Raw genomic sequence first — 19,456 nt, 5'->3', positions numbered from 1 at the left:
AAAATTGCCATTGGTAATTTGATAGAGATTGCATTGAACCTGTAGATTGCTTTGGGTAGTATAGTCATTTTCACAGTATTGATTCTTCCAATCCAGGAGCATGGTATATCTTTCCATCTCTTTATGTTATCTTTGATTTCTTTCATCAGTGTTTTATAGTGTTCTGAGTACAGGTCTTTTGCCTCCTTAGGTAGGTTTATTCCTAGGTATTTTATTTTTTTGTTGCGATGGTAAATGGAATTGTTTCCTTAAATTCTCTTTCTGATCTTTCATTGTTAGTGTATAGTGTTAGTGTATAGTGTAATGCAAGAACTTTCTTTGTGTTAATTTTGTATCCTGCTACTTTACCAAATTTATTGATTAGCTCTAGTATTTTCCTGGTCGTATCTTTAGGATTTTCTATGTATAGTATCATGTCATCAGCAAACAGTGACAGTTTTACTTCTTCTTTTCCGATTTGGATTCCTTTTATTTCTTTTTCTTCTCTGATTATAGTGGCTAAAACTTCCAAAACTATGTTGAATAATAGTGGCAAGAGTGGACATCCTTGTCTTATTCCTGATCTTAGTGGAAATGCTTTCAGTTTTTTACCATTGACAATGATATTTGCTGTGGGTTCGTCATATATACCTTTTATTATGTTGAGGGGGGTTCCCTCTGTGCCCACTTTCTGGAGTGTTTTTATCATAATTGGGTGTTGAATTTTGTCAGAAACGTTTTCTGCATCTATTGAGATGTTCATATGGTTTTTATTCTTTAATTTGTTAATATGGTGTATCACATTGATTGTTTTAAGTTTATTGAAGAAACCTTGCATCCCTGGGATAATCCCACTTGATCATGGTGTATGATCCTTTCCATGTGTTGTTGATTCTATTTGCTAGTATTTTGTTAAGGATTTTTGCATCTATGTTCATCATTGATATTGGTCTATAATTTTCTTTTTTTTTGTAGTATCTTTGTCTAGTTTTGGTATCAGGGTGATGATGGCATCATAAAACGAGTTTGGGATTGTTCCTCCCTCCACAATTTTTTGGAAGATTTTGAGGAGGATAGGTGTTAACTCTTCTCTAAATGTTTGATAGAATTCACCTGTGAAGCCATCTGGTCCTGGACTTCTATTTGCTGGAAGATTTTTTTTTTATGTTTTTTTTTCTTAACATCTTTATTGGAGTATAATTGCTTTACAATGTTGTGTTAATTTCTGCTTTATAACAAAGTGAATCAGCTATACATATACATATATCCCCATATCTTGCGTCTTCCTCCCACTCTCCCTATCCCACCCCTCTAGGTGGTCACAAAGCACCAAGCTGATCTCGCTGTGCTATGCAGCTGCTTCCCACTAGCTATCTGTTTTACATTAGGTAGTGTATATATATCAGTGCTACTCTCTCATTTCGTCCAGCTTACCCTTCCCCCTCCCTGTGTCCTCAAGTCCAATCTCTGTGTCTGCGTCTTTATTCCTGTCCTGCCCCTAGGTTCTTCAGAACCTTTTTTTTTTTTAGATTCCATATATATGTGTTAGCATATGGTATTTGTTTTTCTATATCTGACTTACCTCACTCTGTGTGACAGACTCTAGGTCCATCCACCTCACTACAAATAACTGAATTTCTTTTTATGGCTGAGTAATATTCCATTGTATATATGTGCCACATCTTCTTTATCCATTCATCTGTTGACGGACACTTAGGTTGCTTCCATGTCCTGCCTACTATAAGTAGTGCTACAGTGAACAATGTGGTACATGACTCTTTTTGAATTATGGCTTTCTAAGGATATATGCCCAGTAGTGGGATTGCTGGGTCGTATGGTAGTTCTATTTTTAGTTTTTTAAGGAACCTCCATACTGTTCTCCATAGTAGCTGTATCAATTTACATTCCCACCAACAGTACAAGAGGGTTCCATTTTCTTCACACCCTCTCTGCTGGAAGATTTTTTTTCTATAAATGTATTTATTTTATTTATTGATTATTATTTTTGGCCTTGTTGCATCTTCGTTGCTGCACGCGGGCTTTCTCTAGTTGCGGCGAGCAGGGGCTACTCTTTTTGCAGTGCAGAGGCTTCTCATTTTGGTGGCTTCTTTTGCTGCGCAGCACGGGCTCTAGGCACGCAGGTTTCAGTAGTTGTGGCACACGGACTCTAGAGCACAGGCTCCATAGTTGTGGCGCATGGGCTTAGTTGCTCTGCAGCACATGGGATCTTCCCAGACCAGGGCTCGAACCCATGTCCCCTGCATTGGCAGGTGTTTTCTTAACCACTGCGCCACCAGGGAAGCCCTGGAAGATTTTTAATTACAGTTTCAATTTCATTACCTGTGATTGGTCTGTTTATATTTTCTAATTTTTCCTTGTTCAGTCTTGGAAAGTTGTACTTTTCCAAGAATTTGTCCCTCTCTTCCGGGTTGTCCATTTTATTGGCATATAGTTGCTTGTAGTAGTCTCTTATGATCTTTTGTATTTCTGTGGTGTCAGTTGCAATATCTCCTTTTTCATTTCTAATTTCATTGATTTGAGTCTTCTTCCTTTTTTTCTTGATGGGTCTGGCTAAAGCTTTATCAATTTGGTCTATCTTCTCAAAGAACCAAGTTTTAGTTTTATTGATCTTTACTATCATTTTCTTTGTTTCTATTTCATTTCTTTCTGCTCTGATCTTTATGATTTCTTTCCTTCTCCTAACTTTGATTTTTCTTTGTTTTTCTTTTTCTAGTTGCTTTAGGTGTAAGGTTACATTGTTTATTTGAGATTTTTCTTGTTTCTTGAGGTGAGCTTGAAATCCTATGTACTTCCCTCTTAGAACTCCTTTTGCCGCTTCCCATATGTTTTGGATTGCTGTGTTTTCATTGTCATTTGTTTCTAGGTATTTTTAAATTTCTTTGATTTCTTCAGTGATCTCTTGCTTATTTAGCAGCACACTGTTTAGCCTCCATGGGTTTGTGTTTTTTACGGTTTTTTTCCTGTAATTGATTTCTAATCTCATAGTGTTGTGGTCAGAAAAGATGCTTGATACGATTTAGTTTTCTTAAATTTTCCAAGTCTTGATTTGTGACCCAATATGTGGTCTATTCTGGAGAACGTTCCATGTGCACTTGAGAAGAAAGTGTATTCTTCTGCTTTCATGTGGAATGTCCTAAAACTATCAATTAAGTCTATCTGGTCTGTTGTGTCATTTAAAGCTTGTGTTTCCTTATATATTTTCATTTTGGATGATCTGTCCATGTTGAAAGTGGGGTGTTAAAATTCCCCTACACTGATTGTGTTACTGTCAATTTTGCCTTTTATGGCTGTTAGCATTTGCCTTGTGTATTGTGGTGCTCCAATGTTGGGTGCATAAATATTTAAAATTGTTCTATCTTCTTCTTGGATTGATCCCTTGATCATTCTGTAGTGTCCTTCTTTGTCTCTTGTAATAGTCTTTATTTATTTTTTTTTTGCATTTTTTTAATAGTTTCTGCTTTATAACAAAGTGAATCAGTCATACATATACATCTGTTCCCACATCCCTTCCCTCATGCATCTCCCTCCCTCCCACCCTCGCCATCCCACCCCTCCAGGCGGTCACAAAGCACTGAGCTGATCTCCCTGTGCTCTGCGGCTGCTTCCCACTATCTATCTACCTTACGTTTGGTAGTGTATATATGTCCATGCCTCTCTTTCGCTTTGTCACAGCTTACCCTTCCCCCTCCCCATATCCTCAAGTCCATTCTCAAGTAGGTCTGTGTCTTTATTCCCGTTTTACCCCTAGGTTCTTCATGACATTTTTTTTTTAATTCCGTATATATGTGTTAGCATACGGTATTTGTCTTTCTCTTTCTGACTTACTTCACTCTGTATGACAGACTCTAGGTCTATCCACCTCATTACAAATAGCTCAGTTTCGTCTCTTTTTATGGCTGAGTAATATTCCATTGTATATATGTGTCACATCTTCTTTATCCATTCATGCGATGATGGACACTTAGGTTGTTTCCAGCTCCGGGCTATTGTGAATAGAGCTGCAATGAACATTTTGGTACATGTCTCTTTTTGAATTATGGTTTTCTCAGGGTATATGCCTAGTAGTGGGATTGCTGGGTCATATGGTAGTTCTATTTTTAGTTTTTTAAGGAACCTCCATACTGTTCTCCATAGTGGCTGTACCAATTCACATTCCCACCAGCAGTGCAAGAGTGTTCCCTTTTCTCCACACCCTCTCCAGCATTTATTGTTTCTAGATTTCTTGATGATGGCCATTCTGACTGGTGTGAGATGATATCTCATTGTAGTTTTGATTTGCATTTCTCTAATGATTAATGACGTTGAGCATTCTTTCATGTGTTTGTTGGCAGTCTGTATATCTTCTTTGGAGAAATGCCTATTTAAGTCTTCTGCCCATTTTTGGATTGGGTTGTTTGTTTTTTTGCTATTGAGCTGCATGAGCTGTTTATGAATTTTGGAGATTAATCCTTTGTCAGTTGCTTCACTGGCAAATATTTTCGCCCATTCTGAGGGTTGTCTTTTGGTCTTGTTTATGGTTTCCTTTGCTGTGCAAAAGCTTTGAAGTTTCATTAGGTCCCATTTGTTTATCTTTGTTTTTATTTCGATTTCTCTAGGAGGTGGGTCCAAAAGGATCTTACTGTGATTTATGTCATAGAGTGTTCTACCTATGTTTTCCTCTAAGAGTTTGATAGTTTCTGGCCTTACATTTAAGTCTTTAATCCATTTTGAGCTTATTTTTGTGTATGGTGTTAGGGAATGATCTAATCTCAAACTTCTACATGTCCCTGTCCAGTTTTCCCAGCACCACTTATTGAAGAGGCTGTCCTTTCTCCACTGTACATTCTTGCCTCCTTTATCAAAGATAAGTTGACCATATGTGCATGGGTTTATCTCTGGGCTTTCTATCCTGATCCACTGATCTATCTTTCTGTTTTTATGCCAGTACCACACTGTCTTAATTACTGTAGCTTTGTAGTATAGTCTGAAGTCAGGGAGCCTGATTCCTCCAGCTCTGTTTTTCGTTCTCAAGATTGCTTTGGCTATTCGGGGTCTTTTGTGTTTCCATACAAATTTTGAAATTTTTTGTTCTAGTTCTGTGAAAAATGCCAGTGGTAGTTTGATAGGGATTGCATTGAATCTGTAGATTGCTTTGGGTAGTAGAGTCATTTTCACAATATTGATTCTTCCAATCCAGGAGCATGGTATATCTCTCCATCTATTTGTATCATCTTTAATTTCTTTCATCAGTGTCTTATAATTTTCTGCATACAGGTCTTTTGTCTCCTTAGGTAGGTTTATTCCTAGATATTTTATTCTTTTTGTTGCAATGGTAAATGGGAGTGTTTTCTTGATTTCATTTTCAGATTTTTCATCATTAGTGTACAGGAATGCCAGAGATTTCTGTACATTAATTTTGTATCCTGCTACTTTACCAAATTCATTGATTAGCTCTAGTAGTTTTTCGGTAGCATCTTTAGGATTCTCTATGTATAGTATCATGTCATCTGCAAACAGTGACAGCTTTACTTCTTCTTTTCCAATTTGGATTCCTTTAATTTCCTTTTCTTCTCTGATTGCTGTGGCTAAAACTTCCAAAACTATGTTGAATAAGAGTGGTGAGAGTGGGCAGCCTTGTCTTGTTCCTGATCTTAGTGGAAATGGTTTCAGTTTTTCACCATTGAGGACAATGTTGGCTGTGGGTTTGTCATATATGGCCTTTATTATGTTGAGGAAAGTTCCCTCTATGCCTACTTTCTGCAGGGTTTTTATCATAAATGGGTGTTGAATTTTGTCTAAAGCTTTCTCTGCATCTATTGAGATAATCATATGGTTTTTCTCCTTCAACTTGTTAATATGGTGTATCACATTGATTGATTTGTATATATTGAAGAATCCTTGCATTCCTGGGATAAACCCCACTTGATCATAATGTATGATCCTTTTAATGTGCTGTTGGATTCTGTTTGCTAGTATTTTGTTGAGGATTTTTGCATCTATGTTCATCAGTGATATTGGCCTGTAGTTTTCTTTCTTTGTGACATCCTTGCCTGGTTTTGATATCAAGGTGATGGTGGCCTCGTAGAATGAGTTTGGGAGTGTTCCTTCCTCTGATATTGTTTGGAAGAGTTTGAGAAGGATGGGTGTTAGCTCTTCTTTAAATGTTTGATAGAATTCGCCTGTGAAGCCCTCTGGTCCTGGGCTTTTGTTTGATGGAAGATTTTTAATCACAGTTTCAATTTCAGTGCTTGTGATTGGTCTATTCATATTTTCTATTTCTTCCTGAGTTAGTCTTGGCAGGTTGTGCATTTCTAAGAATTTGTCCATTTCTTCCAGGTTGTCCATTTTATTGGCATAGAGTTGCTTATAGTAATCTCTCATGATCTTTTGTATTTCTGCAGTGTCAGTTGTTACTTCTCCTTTTTCATTTCTAATTCTATTGATTTCAGTCTTCTCCCTTATTTTCTTGATGAGTCTGGCTAATGGTTTGTCAATTTTGTTTATCTTCTCAAAGAACCAGCTTTTAGTTTGGTTGATCTTTGCTATCGTTTCCTTCATTTCTTTTTCATTTATTTCTGATCTGATCTTTATGATTTCTTTCCTTCTGCTAACTTTGGGGGTTTTTTGTTCTTCTTTCTCTAATTGCTTTAGGTGCAGGGTCAGGTTGTTTGCTCGAGATGTTTTCTGTTGCTTAAGGTGGGATTGTATTGCTATAAACTTCCCCCTTAGAACTGCTTTTGCTGCGTCCCATAGGTTTTGTGTCGTCGTGTCTCCATTGTCATTTGTTTCTAGGTATTTTTTTATTTCCTCTTTGATTTCTTCAGTGATCACTTCGTTATTGAGTAGTGTATTGTTTAGCCTCCATGTGTTTGTATTTTTTACAGATCTTTCCCTGTAATTGATGTCTAGTCTCATAGCATTGTGGTCGGAAAAGATACTTGATACAATTTCAATTTTCTTAAATTTACCAAGGCTTGATTTGTGACCCAAGATATGATCTATCCTGGAGAATGTTCCATGAGCACTTGAGAAAAATGTGTATTCTGTTGTTTTTGGATGGAATGTCCTATAAATATCAACTAAGTCCATCTTGTTTAATGTATCATTGAAAGCTTGTGTTGCCTTATTTATTTTCATTTTGGATGATCTGTCCATTGGTGAAAGTGGGGTGTTAAAGTCCCCTACTATGATTGTGTTACTGTCGATTTCCCCTTTTATGGCTGTTAGTATTTGCCTTATGTATTGAGGTGCTCCTATGTTGGGTGCATAAATATTTACAATTGTTATATCTTCTTCTTGGATCGATCCCTTTATCATTATGTAGTGTCCTTCTTTGTCTCTTCTAATAGTCTTTATTTTAAAGTCTATTTTGTCTGATATAAGAATTGCTACTCCAGCTTTCTTTTGATTTCTATTTGTATTGAATATCTTTTTCCATGCCCTCACTTTCAGTCTGTATGTGTCCCTTGGTCTGAAGTGGGTGTCTTGTAGGCAGCATATATACGGGCCTTGTTTTTATATCCATTCAGCCAGTCTGTGTCTTTTGGTTGGAGCATTTAATCCATTTACATTTAAGGTAATCATCAATTTGTATGTTCCTTCTACCATTTTCTTAATTGTTTTGGGTTTGTAGTTGTAGGTCTTTTCCTTCTCTGGTATTTCCTGCCTAGAGAAGTTCCTTTAGCATTTGTTGTAAAGCTGGCTTGGTGGTATTGAATTCTCTTAACTTTTTGCTTGTCTGTAGAGGTTTTAATTTCTACGTTGAATCTGAATGAGATTCCTGCTGGGTAGAGTAATCTTGGTTGTAGGTTTTTGCCTTTCATCACTTTAAATATGTCTTGCCACTCCCTTCTGGCTTGCAGAGTTTCTGCTGAAAGATCAGCTGTTAACCTTATGGGGATTCCTTTGTATGTTATTTGTTGCTTTTCCCTTGCTGCTTTCAATATTTTTTCTTTGTATTTAATTTTTGATAGTTTGATTAATATGTGTCTTGGCGTGTTTCTCCTTGGATTTATCCTGTATGCAACTCTGTGCTTCCTGGTCTTGATTGACTATTTCCTTTCCCATATGAGGGAAGTTTTCGACTATAATCTCTTGAAATATTTTCTCAGTCCCTTTCTTTTCTCTTCTTCTGAGACCCCTATAATTCAAATGTTGGTGCACTTGATATTGTCCCAGAGGTCTTGGAGACTGTTCTCAATTCTTTTCATTCTTTTCTCTATTCTGCTCTGTGGTAGTTATTTCCACTATTTTATCTTCCAGGTCCCTTATCCTTTCTTCTGCTTCTGTTATTCTGCTACTGATTCCTTCTAGAGAATTTTTAATTTCACTTACTGTGTTGTTCATCCTTGTTTGTTTGCTCTTTAATTCTTCTAGTTTCTTGTTAAATGTTTCTTGTATTTTCTCCATTCTAGTTCTGAGATTTTGGATCATCTTTACTATCATTACTGTGAATTCTTTTTCAGGCAGACTGCCTATTTCCTCTTCATTTGTTTGGTCTGGTGGGTTTTACCTTGCTCCTTCATCTGCTATGTATTTATCTGTCTTTTCATTTTGCTTAACTTACTGTGTTTGGGGTCTCCTTTTCATAGGCTGCATGTTCGTAGTTCCTGTTGTTTTTGGTGTCTGCTCCCAGTGGGTAAGTTTGGTTCAGTGGGTTGTGTAGGCTTCCTTTTGGAGGGGACTGGTGCCTGTGGTCTGATGGATGAGGCTGAATCTTGTCTTTCTGGTGTGCAGGACTGCGTGTGGTGTTGTGTTTTGGGGTGTCTGTGAACTTATTATGATTTTAGGCAGCCTCTCTGCTAATGGGTGGGGTTATGTTCCTGTCTTGCTCGTTGTTTGGCATGGGGTGTCCAGCACTGGAGCTTGCTGGTCTGTGAGTGGAGCTGGGTCTTAGCGTTGAGATGGAGATCTATGGGAGAGTTCTCACCGATTGATATTATGAGGTGCTGGGAAGTCTCTGGTGGACCGATGTCCTGAACTCATCTCTCCCACCTCAGAGGCTCAGGCCTGACACCTGGCCGGAGCACCAAGACCCTGTCAGCGACACAGCCAGGTACGTGGGGAGTTTCTTCCCTTTTGGGAATTCTGAGGTCTTCTGCCTGTCTTCAGTAGATGTTCTGTAGGAGCTGTTCCACATGTAGATGTATTTTTGATGTATTTATGAGGAGGAAGGTGAACTCCACGTCTTACTCCTCTGCCATTTTGAAAGTCCTTCAGATGGATGAACCTCATTCAGAGATTCAATGCTTACAACTTTACATCCTCCAAATCCAGCAAAAATCACTTTCAATGGAAACCCACTGCACAATTGCTTAGGATTATTTTCTGTTGTCTGAACCTCTTCTTGTGCAAGTCTTCTGGGACTGCTGCACAGAGCCTACTTCCATCTAAGCAGAAAGCCCATTCTAGACTGTCTTGTGACTCACATTCCAGGCCTCTGACTTCTCAACCATCCTTCGTCACAAACTCTCCATTCACCCTTTAAAACTCTTCCATCCACAAGCCCCAGGCAAAGAGGATTCATACAGATAGAAGTGGCTTTACCCGTTTGCCCTCCAAGTCCATCTCTACAGCCCTCATGTCTGCCAGGCACTCCCCAGAACTAAATAAGGGCCAAGGCACCGCTTGAGGGCCAACGGCCTAGTCGACTAGCTGCCTGGAATGTGGTGAGGAGAGTCTTGATGAATTCTTGATTCCCTTGCCCCCTTAATCAGATACAGCTAAATTCTGCAACAGCAGTTTTCTCCTCAGAAACTATTTTGGTAACATCCATCTGAAACAAAGCAGGTTCATTTTAGGATTTGAGTTTTCAAGTTTGCTTCATCTCTTGTCCAATTACATAAACCAATTAATCTTAAATGAGTTTAATCTATCCCCAAATAAAGGACTTTTGCCAAGTGTCAGAATCTGGCATTAAAAACCACGGAGCATAACCTATTCAACGAATACTTTGGGTCTTTAGGTTAATTTAGCAAATAAACGTTGAACATGATAACTACTGAGTCTGAAGAGTCTTTCAGTAAATCGTATAATTTTGTATTTTGTGGATCTCCAAAAAACCATTTTCGTCTACAGAGATTTATATGGTTACTATTGTATCCTAAACTTATGTTTGTCTTTGCTTTATATTTATTTACATAACAGCCTTTATTAAAAAGATTGAAGGTGTTTATTTTTCGGGACCCATTTTTTTTCTGTCAGAAATTGTAGAATTTTAAATAGCCTCATTTCCATTTTTATGATCTGTGTTCATGCCTCTCGTAATAATGAAGTAGAAAACTAGTACTCTCTTATTGTACTTCATTGTTAATCTCCAGAGTTTTCTTTTATCTTACCCCAATAGCTTGTGTAGTACACATTCCTTGTAGGGTATTCAGTTTATATATGTCAGATTCTCTAGGGCCATGGCTTTTGCCAGATGAAGCACTTTTGATTTTGAGGCTGATGAAACACAGTGCTATTATTGATCTGTGCATGACATAGCCTGTCTCTCTCCTAGCAGAGTGTAGCAACATTTATCCAGGAATTTGTGAAATGTCACTCGGATCATGTTCGAAAGGTAAACTGTGCAAAAACCAGGATCTGAGCTGACAATCCATGTGGAATTGGACGTGACCGTCTTATTCCTACGTCCTATCTTCTAGATGAACCAAGTGATATTTGTAACAGAATGTCTGTGCCTTTTATTAGACTTTGTTAGGAACTATTATTATCACTCAGAACACAATGTACTGTAAAATCATACTCCCTATACTGTTTTCAGATTCACTTGTGATCTTACCACAGAAAATATTAAGAGAATGTGACCTGAAAACATCACTTAGAAATTTAGTCTCTGTTTATAATGAACCAGTGTTATAATATACTGCACAGTCTTATATTCCTAGTAGTGTTTTCACTTTTTATCAATATACTTTTAGGAAAGTATCTCTCATTAAAATATCAACATAACTGGAAATGACAAATTATAACATTTTTCTCACTATGGGATTATTATGATTTTTAAATATGCATATATTTCAGAGTTTGATTTTAAATGTCTAAAATATTGGTTTGCACATGGATAGTTATGTATGTTTAGATTGGTTATAATTCAATTTAGTTTAATGCACCGAATACATGTAAGACTCTCTAATAATGGCATATTCAGTAATGAATTAAACATGATCCTTGTCCCCTGTATAAGATACATTAGGGAAGTTGTACATGTGTACCACTGTACAAGGAGGCTCTTATATATATAGCATGTATGTAATATATACCATGGACATGTAGTGGACAAAGACAGACTGTTATTCATTGCTGTCATTATTTAGTAAGGCTTTTGAAGGTGATGGCATTTGGGCTTAGGCTTAAAGTTTGATTTGATTTTGAAAGGTTTGTGTGTAGAACAAAATCATTAGAAGAAAGAAAGCTTGGAAAAGCATCAAAGTGAGAAAGTAGATTGTTGAGACTAATGATTAATCCAATATACCTGTGGTTTTCAACCCTAGCTGCATGCTGTCCTCACCTGGGGAGTTTTAAAAATACCTATGCCCAGGTCTTACGCTAGACCAATTAAATTAAAATAACTGGGGTGGTCCCTGCACCTTGCTAGTTTTTGAAAGTTCTCAGGTGCTTCTGATATACAGTGAGGACTGATACTAAAGTTCAAGAGAACAGAAATTCAATGCAAGTAGCTAGATAAGAGATTGTTTCAATATCAAGGCAAAAGATGATAAGTATTTAGACAATACTAATAGAAGCAGAAAAAGTTAGAAAAAAAGCAGGAGATTTTGCATTGGTGTAACACACAGAGTTTGATGACCAGTCATATAGGAAAGGTTAAAAAAGTTAAGTCTTTAAGGTACCAGTGATGATTCTAATTAAAGTGAGCAGAAAGTTGATGATAGAATATATCTGACAATATAATATACTAATTATTGTGGGGTAGTGGGAACCTTATATGAAAACATACCAACAAAGTTGGATTAAAATATAACAATTATTCTTATAAATGCACACCAGAATTTGCCAAAAAATAAATGTAAAACCCTAGGGGCTAAAAATCATTGACAGCTTACCATTGTAGCCAAGTGCTATTTGTCACTGAAATGAAGATATCAAGTGAGCAGTAGGATAACTGAGTATAAAATTTAGAGGAGAGGGCTGGGCTGGAGGTATGAATTTTGGAGTTAGGAGTATTTAGATTATATTTAAAAACATGAGACTGGATGGGATCACCTAGGGAATGAAGGCAAATAGAAAAAAAGAAGAGATACCAGGTCTGAGCCCTGGGGCCTCCAACCCTTAGAGTTTGGGCAGATGAGGAAGGTCCAGAAAAGGAGAGGCCAGTTAAGTAGAAAGAAGACCAAGAGAAAGGAGTATTGAAGAAGCCAAATGATGAAAATATTTTGAGACGTGAACAACCATCTGTCAAAAGCTGCTGATTAGGATGAGTCCATGAGAAGAACTGAGAAACGAGAAGAGAAGGAGAATAATTGAAGAATGTAATTAAATGTGCATGTATTTTAGTTATTTCAATGAGTTTTGCTATTAAGGGAATCAGAAAGCTTCTAAAATATAAACATTTAATAACTTAGACTCAAAATAACTAATGTAAAAATTGATAACTTCAGTACTTTTAAGATAAAGCTGACAAAAAGTCATTAAGGATATACATTATTTGAAGAAAGCAGTAAAAAGTCTTGCTGTAAATATTTACCAAAAATGGTCACATTACTAGGCCAAAACACAGCTCTCCACAAATTTCAAAAATTTGGTATCATATTAAAAATATTGCCTAACACAAGTGAAATTAGAAATCAATTTATAAGTTTAAAAATTCTGATGCAAACTTATAGAGACATTTCTGAATAACTAATGGGTCAAAAAAGAAAATAAAATGAGAATTGAGAAAATACTTCATATTAAATGATAATGAAACAATACATATCAAAACTTATAGAATGCAGGCAAACTGGTACCTATATGGAAATGTATACCTTTAAATACTTATATTAAAACTACAGAAAAGCTAAACTTTGATCAGCTAGCCATTCAATTTAAGAATGAGGAATTGAATAAACCCAAGGAAAATAGAAAGAAGGAAATATTAACATAAGCGTAAAAGTTAATATTGTAGAAAGCAAAGATGCAGTAGACATGATCAAAATAAACAAAGTTGGATCACTGAAACTAATAAATTGACGAACAATAACCAGTGTTGATGAGGATGTAAATGAATTGGAACTTTTATACATTGCTGATGGGAATGTAAAATGGCACAGCTATTTTGGAAAACAGTTTGGCAGTTCCTCAAAAGGTAAAATGTAGAATTACCGTATTATCCAGCAATTTCATTCCTAGATATATACCCAAGAGAAGTGAAAACATAAGTTCACACGAAAATGTGTACATGAATGTTTATAGCAGCATTGTTCATAATAGCCCAAAAGCGGAAACAACCCAAATGCACATCAACTGATGAATAGAGAAACAAAATATCCGTATAGTGGATTATTGCTCTGCAATACAAAGGATTGAAGTAGTGACACATGCTGCAACATGAATGATGAACTTTGAAAACATGCTAAATGGAAGAAATAGTCACAGAAGACCACATATAGTAATATTTCATTTATGAAATGTCCAGGAAAGGCAAAATCTATAGAGACAGAATTTAGATTAATGATTGTGTAGGCCCCGGGATGGGAGAGGAGTGTCTGTTAATGGGCATGAGGTTTCTTTCTGGTATGGATGATGGAAATATTCTAAAATTAGTCTGTGGTGACAGTTGCACAAGTCCATAAACATACTAAAAGTCATTCAGCCATACACTTAAAAATGGGTGAATTTTACGGTATGTAAACTATACCTTAATAAAGTTCTTAATAAAAGAAGTAATACTATATTATGAACACTTAGGTGAAATTGAAATTTGAGTTTCACATTTAAGTTCTACCAGGCGTACACAGTTTTCCAAAGAGTAGAAAAGTAGAAACAAATTCCTTCTAATTTTATGAGGGTAACGTAACTTTGACAATACAAGATAAAAAAATGTTAGAAATGGAAATTAATGTGAACATAGTTGTAACACTGATTTCCAAACCCTTGGTAAATCTAATCAAACAATGTATTTTAAAAAGTCATGAGTAAGCCAGGAAATCCCAGAAATAAAAAGTTTGATTAGAAAATTTATCCGTGTAATTTACCACCATAACAAAGAAAGGAAGAAAATATGTTAAACATGCAGAAAATCTGGGGTAACATCAACAAGATGGCAGAATAGGAAGCACCAGACCTTCTTTTTCCCACAAAGACACCATTTCAACAACAATACTCGGACCAGTTCCTTTTGTGAGAAATCCAGAAACCAGCCAAGAGGCACCTGCACCCCTGGCAAGTACACAACCAGCTGCACTGCAGTTGCTTGGGAAATCTGTGGCACTGTCTTGGCAGAGTCCTACCCTCTGGTATACCACCTTGTGATCTGGGGGAAACTCCCAGTTCCCAGCTTCTCCCCAGGGAGGGAAAAAGTATACTGGACCTTAAGCCTGCCTGGAGGATGGGCTTCTTTCTCACCTGTCTCAGAGCACTGATGGGACCTGCCATACTCTAGATGCCTGGGGGCCACTGAGAACCAAAAAATGCTGTATGGCATGCTGCTGTTCCAGAGGACCCGTGGTACAGCAGACAGAAGGTGGTATAGCTTGGTGGCCTCTCCCTCAGAGAGAAGAAGAATGGAGTGTGTGTCCAGAATTCAGGCTTTTCAGGAGCTGCTTGAGGGATGAGTATCTATTTAGCCCAGCTTGGGGCACTGAAGGAACTGGGCATACTCTAGGTAAATGTCTGGGTGCTGCTGAGAACAAAAAAGAGCTATGTGGCATGCTACTATTTCTGAGGACCCCAGTACAGAAGACAGCAGAGGGAGCAAGAGTTTATCAGCTCCTGAAGAAAAAAAAAAGGAAATCCCTCTAATTAGAAATCTACACACACAAGTTTGGGAGAAAAGATTTGAGTATTCCTGGAATCTCTAGCTGGACTGACTGATGAAGCTCTTTCCTTATGCAAAGCCAATCCATAAAGACCAGAAGAGGTAGATATTTCTTCAAGTTCATGGATAACAACACAGAGTTACAAGGAACACAAGGAGACAGTAAAATGGCCCAATCAGAGGAACAAAATAAATCTCCAGAAATCTACCCTAAAGAAACAGGCATATTAATTATCTGAAAAAGAATTTAAAATAACCATCATAAAGATGTTCAGTGAGCTCAAAAAATGATTCATGGACAAAATGAGAATTTCAACGAGATAGAAAATGTAAAAAAGAAACAAATTTTGGAACTGAAGAATATAATAATTGATCTGAAAATTCACTAGAAGGTTCAACATCAGACTTGATCAAGCAGAAAATAGAATCAGTGGAATAAAAGACAGGTCATTTGAAATTATCCAGGCAGAGGAGTAAAAAGAAAAAAGAATGAAAAAGAGTAAAGATGAGGTGGATAGACCTAGAGTCTGTCATACAGAGTGAAGTAAGTCAGAAAGAGAAAGACAAATACCGTATGCTAACACATATATACGGAATTTAAAAAAAAAAAAATGTCATGAAGAACCTAGGGGTAAAACGGGAATAAAGACACAGACCTACTTGAGAATGGACTTGAGGATATGGGGAGGGGGAGGGGTAAGCTGAGACAAAGCGAAAGAGAGGCATGGACATATATACACTACCAAACGTAAGGTAGATAGATAGTGGGAAGCAGCCGCAGAGCACAGGGAGATCAGCTCGGTGCTTTGTGACCGCCCGGAGGGGTGGGATGGGGAGGGTGGGAGGGAGGGAGATGCATGAGGGAAGGGATGTGGGAACAGATGTATATGTATGACTGATTCACTTTGTTATAAAGCAGAAACTAATAAAAAAAATAAATAAATAAAAAATAAATAAATAAAAAATAAAAATAAAAGAGTAAAGCAAGCCTAAGGGGCTTATGGGATATATCAAGTGGACTAATACTGTGGGAGTTCCAGAAGGAGAAGAGAGAGGGAAAGGGGCAGGAAGCTTATCTAAATAAATAATGGCCAAAAGAAAAATCTGCCAACCAACAATATTATATCTGGCAAAATAGCCCTTCAAAAATGAAGGAAAAATATTGGGAGATTTGGATTGACATATATACACTAATATGTATAAAATAGATAACTAATAAGAACTTGCTGTGTAAAATAAATAAATAAAATAAAATGAAGGAAAAATAAAGACTTACCCAGATAAACAAAGGCTGAGGGAGTTTATCACCACTAGATCTGTCTTACAAGAAATGCTTAAAGGAGCTCTTCAAGTTGAAACAAAAAGATGCTAAACAGCAACACGAAAATATATGAAATTATGAAGCTCACTTGGTAAAGGAAAATATATAAGCTATATAGATGAATACAGAATATTGTGATACTATAATGATAGTGTGTAATCACTTTTAGTGTTGGCATAGAGGTTAAAAGACAAATGTATGTAAAAAACTATAACTATAAAATTATGTCAATGGGCAGACAATATAAAAAGATGTGATTTGTAACATCAATAACATAAAATGTTTGGGAAGGAGAAGTAAAAGTGTAGAATGTTGTATTTAATTGAAGTCAAGTTGTTATCAGCTTAAAATAGTTTGTTATAACTATATGATGTTTTATGTAAGCCCCATGGTAACCACAAAGACTATACCTATAGAAGACACACAAAAAGAAATGAGACAGAATCAAAGCATGCCACTACAAAAAATAACAAAATACGAAAGAAGATAGGAAGAGAGGAAAATAAGAACAAAAGAGCTATAAGATAGACAGAAAACAACAGAATGGCAATAGTAAGTCCTTTCTTATCAATTATGACTTTAACTGAATTTACATTTACTCCCCAATCAAAAGACAAAGAGTGGCTCCATGGATTTTAAAAAGCAAGATCCCGGCTTCCCTGGTGGCGCAGTGGTTGAGAGTCCGCCTGCTGATGCAGGGGACACAGGTTCGTGCCCCGGTCTGGGAAGATCCCACATGCCGTGGAGCGGCTAGGCCCGTGAGCCATGGCCGCTGAGCCTGCACATCCAGAGCCTGTGCTCTGCAATGGGAGAGGCCACAACAGTGAGAGGCTCGCGTGCCACCAAAAAAAGAAAAAAAAAGCAAGATCCAACTGTACTAAACTCATAAATTTGTTAGGGTAGATCTCATGTTATATGATTTTTACCACAATGAAAAAAATTACAGATAATCTTTTGATACAATTAAATACCTGTTCATGATAAAATTCTCTTAGTAAGCTAGAAATAACTGAGAACTTTCTTACTGTGTTAAGTATATACCAAAACCTTGAAACAATCATCATACTTAATGGTGGGAGTTAGAAGCATTCTTTTTAAAACCAGGAAGAAGACATTTATACCTACCATAACTGCTTGTCTTAGACATTGTGCTGGAGGGCACAGGCAACACACTAAGATAAGAAAAAGAAATGAAAGTTAAAGCTATTAGAAACGAAGAAACAAAACTATCATTAATTCCAAACACTATGCTTGTCTGTACAGAATCTCAAGACAAATTACTAATAGATTTCAGCAAGATTGCTAGATATAAAATCAATATATGCTAAGATGAGATTTCTGTTTACCAGCCTTCAACAAATGTGCTATTTTTAAAAAGAAATATTATTGAAGTTATAGCAGGAATTATATGGTATCCAGTTATGGAAGATGGAACCCAACTTCAGAGATGTTAAAATGTGAAGAAGGAATGTCTTAAAAGCACTATATGTCTTTTGGAAATACAGACATATATGTATTAAAAGTATAAGGAAATAGCAGGGAATGATAAACACCAAAGATGTTCAGGATAGTGATTATTTCTGGTCAATCAGAGGGGATAGGATCATGGCCTTCAATTCTATTAGTAATACATTGTCTTTGTTGAGTGATTGATAAAGGGACATTTGTTATATATGTATTTTTATTTATGTATTACATATTTGAAATATTTCATAAAAAATAAAAAAAGAAACCTATTGATGCCATTATCCCAGAGAAGGATGCTGGGAGTGGAACAATCTTTGCATCATGACAAAAGGTTTGTGGGAGTATGAGCAGAAGAGGAGTCAGAGAAGGAGAAGGTGGGAGAATGTTGTAACAGAAACAAGTGAGGGAATGTTTCTAGTAAGAAAAAGGAGAAGAGTTGGTCAACGGTGTCAGATGCCATAGAGGAAAAGAAAATAGGACAACTGAGAAGAGGTTTTTGGACATTTTTTTAGACAGCTTTATTAGCAGGACTCTTGATAGCAAGTGACTGAAACTGAACTCTAAATAAGGAGAAAAAAAAAAAGCTCACAAAATCAAAGGATAAACTCAAGAGAATAGACTTGTGAAGAATAGCATTAACTAGAACCAGACACTAATGTCTTTAAAGGTTCCTCTTTATCTCATGTGTCTTCCTCTCAGACCAGCTTTCTCCATATGTCTCTGGCCTTGGGTACCAGCCATGTGGTAACATCCTTAGAGCTTAGACCCCAGAGAAGAAAGTGATTTTTCTTTCTCATCTTTCAGTCTTCCCTTGATTTACATAATTTATAAATTTCTGGGACCACAGGAAAAAATGCTTTGTTTATATGTAATTTTTAGTTAGGATTTAGATTCATTTCATTATATGCATATTTTTCATCTACATGAATAATTGTCAGGAAATTTGAAAGTCATGCAGGAAACAAGGCAGTTTCTGTTGGGCAGGACTGATATAGACTTTGCAGTACATCTAGTGTTCCTGGCTCTCACCCATTTCAGTGCTAATCATTATGGCACTCAAAAGTGCCCTCACTAATTTCCAAAATATATGTGTAGGTAGTATGCACTCTTTGAGAACCACTGATATAGGAGAAAAATAGAGAAACCAGCTTAATTAGTAAAAATGGAAAGAACTCCAGACTACCCTCTTCCTAAAGAGCTGTATAAATCATAATATTTCACTTAGCACAACTGAGTAAGAGATAATTTACTGAGTGACTACTCTGTTAGGCCAAGCTTTACTAATGGAAAGAATATGATAAACAAGATAATTTTAAGTAGAAAAATTAAATGAAGGATGGTAGAAGTTCCTGTATGAAATTTTTGTGTTAAAAAAAAGTTTTTCAAGTGAAACCAATAAGAAATATCTTGTATAATTTAGTCTAAGTCAAAAGATTTGTAAATCTCTTTTTTCTCCTTTAAAAGAAATTTCTACTCTATGTCATGAAAGTTGTTTTTTTACCTTTTTAATATATATTTTCACATATATTCATTTTTAATGAAAAAAAATCCCATTTTAAGTGATATCAGTAATCTTATATTTTATCAGATCCAATTATAGCAAAAACTATTCTTTTAAAGAAATGTCCTCTTTTTTTACTCTCTTGAATCTTGTGAAACTTGCATAGGAAATAGAGAAAAACATTATTAACTTGCTTCCCTTGAGAATTTTA

The 19,456-nt window shown here is 36.3% G+C and overlaps 1 protein-coding gene across 6 annotated transcripts in view; it reads left to right on the top strand.

Annotated features, from left to right (window-relative positions):
- Positions 1–19,456, top strand: part of CNTLN (centlein) — a 357,687-nt gene that overhangs the window by 268,044 nt on the left and 70,187 nt on the right. The window contains exon 19 of one of the 6 annotated variants that reach the window (XM_082619949.1): positions 8,571–8,708. The exons of the other annotated variants lie outside the window; for them this stretch is intronic. Within the exon in view, the coding sequence (XP_082476075.1) occupies positions 8,571–8,585 (15 nt within the window). The 3' untranslated portion in view covers positions 8,586–8,708. Of the gene's footprint in view, positions 1–8,570; positions 8,709–19,456 lie in introns of those variants that run through there. 6 annotated transcript variants of the gene reach the window in all.

The sequence above is a fragment of the Mesoplodon mirus genome (genome assembly GCF_964341445.2).
Source record: "Mesoplodon mirus genome assembly, chromosome: 1".
Taxonomy (NCBI): Eukaryota; Metazoa; Chordata; class Mammalia; order Artiodactyla; family Ziphiidae; genus Mesoplodon; species Mesoplodon mirus.
This window is presented reverse-complemented; position numbering and strand designations above follow the sequence as displayed.